Source organism: Asparagus officinalis, chromosome 7, assembly GCF_001876935.1.
Source record: "Asparagus officinalis chromosome 7, Aspof.V1, whole genome shotgun sequence".
NCBI lineage: Eukaryota > Viridiplantae > Streptophyta > Magnoliopsida > Asparagales > Asparagaceae > Asparagus > Asparagus officinalis.
Window position 1 is genome coordinate 20,211,385 of NC_033800.1, and position 2,982 is coordinate 20,214,366.

General features: G+C 37.2%; 1 protein-coding gene across 1 annotated transcript in view; it reads left to right on the forward strand.

Moving 5' to 3' along the window:
* LOC109849275 (reticulon-like protein B1) overlaps positions 476-2,982 on the forward strand; it is a 10,102-nt gene continuing 7,595 nt past the window's right edge. Inside the window, exons 1-2 of the mRNA XM_020419086.1 lie at positions 476-583; positions 972-1,171. Of these exons, the coding sequence (XP_020274675.1) occupies positions 988-1,171 (184 nt within the window). The 5' untranslated portion in view covers positions 476-583; positions 972-987. The remainder of the gene's footprint in view (positions 584-971; positions 1,172-2,982) is intronic.

The following is a 2,982-nucleotide window of genomic DNA, read 5'->3' on the forward strand; positions in this document are numbered from 1 at the left end:
CTATCATAATTTCTCAAACAAAAATAACCAATGCAATATTAATTGCGATCTTAAGATAACGATTGCAGCAGATGAGAGCGGCGACGTTTTCATCGTCAGCCTCCAAAGTAACCGCCTTTAATTCAGACCCAAATATTGATTATCGGATATATTAAATACATAAAATTACAAGTTTATCCTCGCATGACCGGAGTGAAAATAACCACCGCTTATTCTTTGTAACGGACCGTATCGTAATTTCTCTAACTTCAAATTCCATGTTGTTTCTTAACGTTCCACGAGTCCCGCCATTTTCTCCACGTGTCAGCCGTTAAGTTTAACAGCTCGGTTACGTCTCCGTTAAGTTGCTTCATCGATAGAGATGTACACCGCCAGATCGAGATTGGATGAATATCAACCGTTAGATCTCAAGGAAGGACGGTATTAAGTAGCCCCGACTTTAATCATTTTCCGTTTGCAAAGCTTCAGTTTTGGTTTCAAATACGAGCGAGCGAGAGAGAGAGAGAGAGAGAGAGAGAGAGAGAGAGAGAGAGAGATTTGAAAAAGAAACACTAACCCTAATTTTGTCCCAAATCTCAACACTGTAAGATCGAATTAGCCTATAAATCGGAGTTGCATTTTCTCTAATTTTTTCTAGCAATTTCTCCGATTTATTATATCTATTGATTTTATTTTATCTCCAACTTTGGAAATATCATTTGTAGTTAAATTAAGTATGTAGATCCTATTTTACTCAATTCTTATAGTTCTATTTTGATTTATCTGAGGGCGATCTTCTTCGGCAAACATTTCTCCAAAATTTTTGATAAATTTGGTAGGATTTTTCGATAAAAAGCAACTAATTTCACTTTTAATAACTGGACATTACTCGGATCTCGAATGATCTTGTAGATTTTGGATAGATCAGAGCATTTTTATTGTAATTTTATTATATTTTGGTTGTTTGTGTTGATTATTGTCAATTTTTGAAGGTTGATTAGAGGGAAAATGTCCGAAGCCGCTGAGCATGCGTCTATGGCGGATAGGATCCAGGATAAGATCCATGAGTACAAAGGCTCTTCGTCTTCTTCGGATTCGGAGGAGGAAGACAGTCTCGTGTCTCGCAATGCCCAGAGGAAACGCCTCTTTGGGAGGAAGCAGCCTGTGCATGCCGTTTTCGGAGGAGGAAAAGGTAATTCTTTTTCCCCCTTCTCCATCACAATTGCAATGACTGAGTATCTGTTGAGATAATGAGATGTATTATCTCTGCAAATTAGGTATTGAGAGTGCCAAGGGAATTTAAGATCTCTGCAAATTAGGTATTGCGAGTGCCAAGGGAATTTAAGTAAATTTGGAATAAAAATGCTCATCAGGTCATTAAAATTGGACATGGATGAAAAGTCATGCTTTTGGGAGGTCTCTTAGAATGCATTTGGTTCCAAAATTAACATAGTTTCAATGATAGAGTAAATGATGTAACCCCTGGTCAAAGAATTTTACACGTAGATCAGGGAGATTTACAAACTGAAAATTTTGCATAGCCAGTATTATGTGGTTAGCTACATGATATTGTCCCTCCTTGGGTTCTCGTTAAAGCTATAACCTCCTCTAGTATGTTTGTAATTTGCATATTTAGCTTTCTGTCAACTGTGTTTCTATTATTCATTTTATTCTTCATAAGAGATATAGGTGTCAAAGGTTAAATTTCACCCCCCCAATAATTTGGGAAGTTACGGATCTAGGATTTCTTGGAAGTGGTGTCACCATATACTTAATAACAATTAAATTTTTTATAATGGTTCCCAATGAGCTTTCATACTTCGAAAAGGAACACAGTCAGCCTATTACATTTTTCTTGAAAAATATCACAAAACAATCATCGAGTCAATTATCACCACTCATTTTTTTATGCAATTTGTTTTTTATGAACTTCATTGCAGCAAAAGCTCTTTACATAGTTGTCGTAACCACAGTTAAAATTAATATCATCTTCAAACGTAAATACACCAAAGGAAAAATCATATGTTTTTTAACCTTCACCATCTTCTTCGAAATATCACATATGCCCTACAATTAGCAAACCTTGCATCTCTATTTGGTTGAACATTTTGGTTGTGACACAATTCTTGACATGATCTACCTTTTAAATGTATTAGTGTGAGCATTCCATGAAAATAAACAAACTCTTAATTCCTTTTTACTCTGTAAAGATTAGAGCTCTATTTAGTGGCACCCTATGGGATTTGGTTATCATCAAAACATGAGTAGATAACAATACACAGGGCTAACCAAAAACATAGAACTATCGGACAACAATCAACTATGGTTTCGTAATGCATACCCAAGAAATCAGCTATGTTTTCTTAATGTACACCAAGGTAAAGAGAATTTTTTTGGCTTGACGTTTTCATTGTTTTGAGGGTTACTTTTCAACGTTGTAGGATTACATGGAAAAAGGTCTTTTTACTATTTAATGGAAAAAAACAAATTATTATGGATTTTTTGGTGAACCTCGAAAGTGTTGGGGGCTTTGTCAAATTTACCCTTTCTAAACCTGTAATATTATTCTTCATAAGGGACGTGAGACTGTTTAGTAGTTGGCCACTCTCGCCCAATTGCAAGTGTTTGTGTTCCTCAACTTGCTAATTGTATTTGCAGTTTGAGCCACATTTGCCAGTTACAAGTGCTTTGTTTTGGTGCAAGACTATTGTAAAAGGCGGCAAATTGCTAATCGCGGTCGCGGTGCTTCATCGCGCCGATAAAGGGGATAGCGGGGTGTTTTGGCGGAGAAAACTGCCTTTTGCTCGAAAAGTGGTCTAAAGAGCGAAATCGCGGGTTTTAGCACTTAAAAGCACAAAACCCATCTCTTAAACCCCTCCCCGAATCCGATCCAAACCCATTTAACATAAACCAATCTCTCCGATTCCCGATTGTTCCCTAGTCGCCTGCTCTCCCTCTCGTGCCTCTCTCTTTCACGTCCTCTGGCGACGAATTTCAGTACCG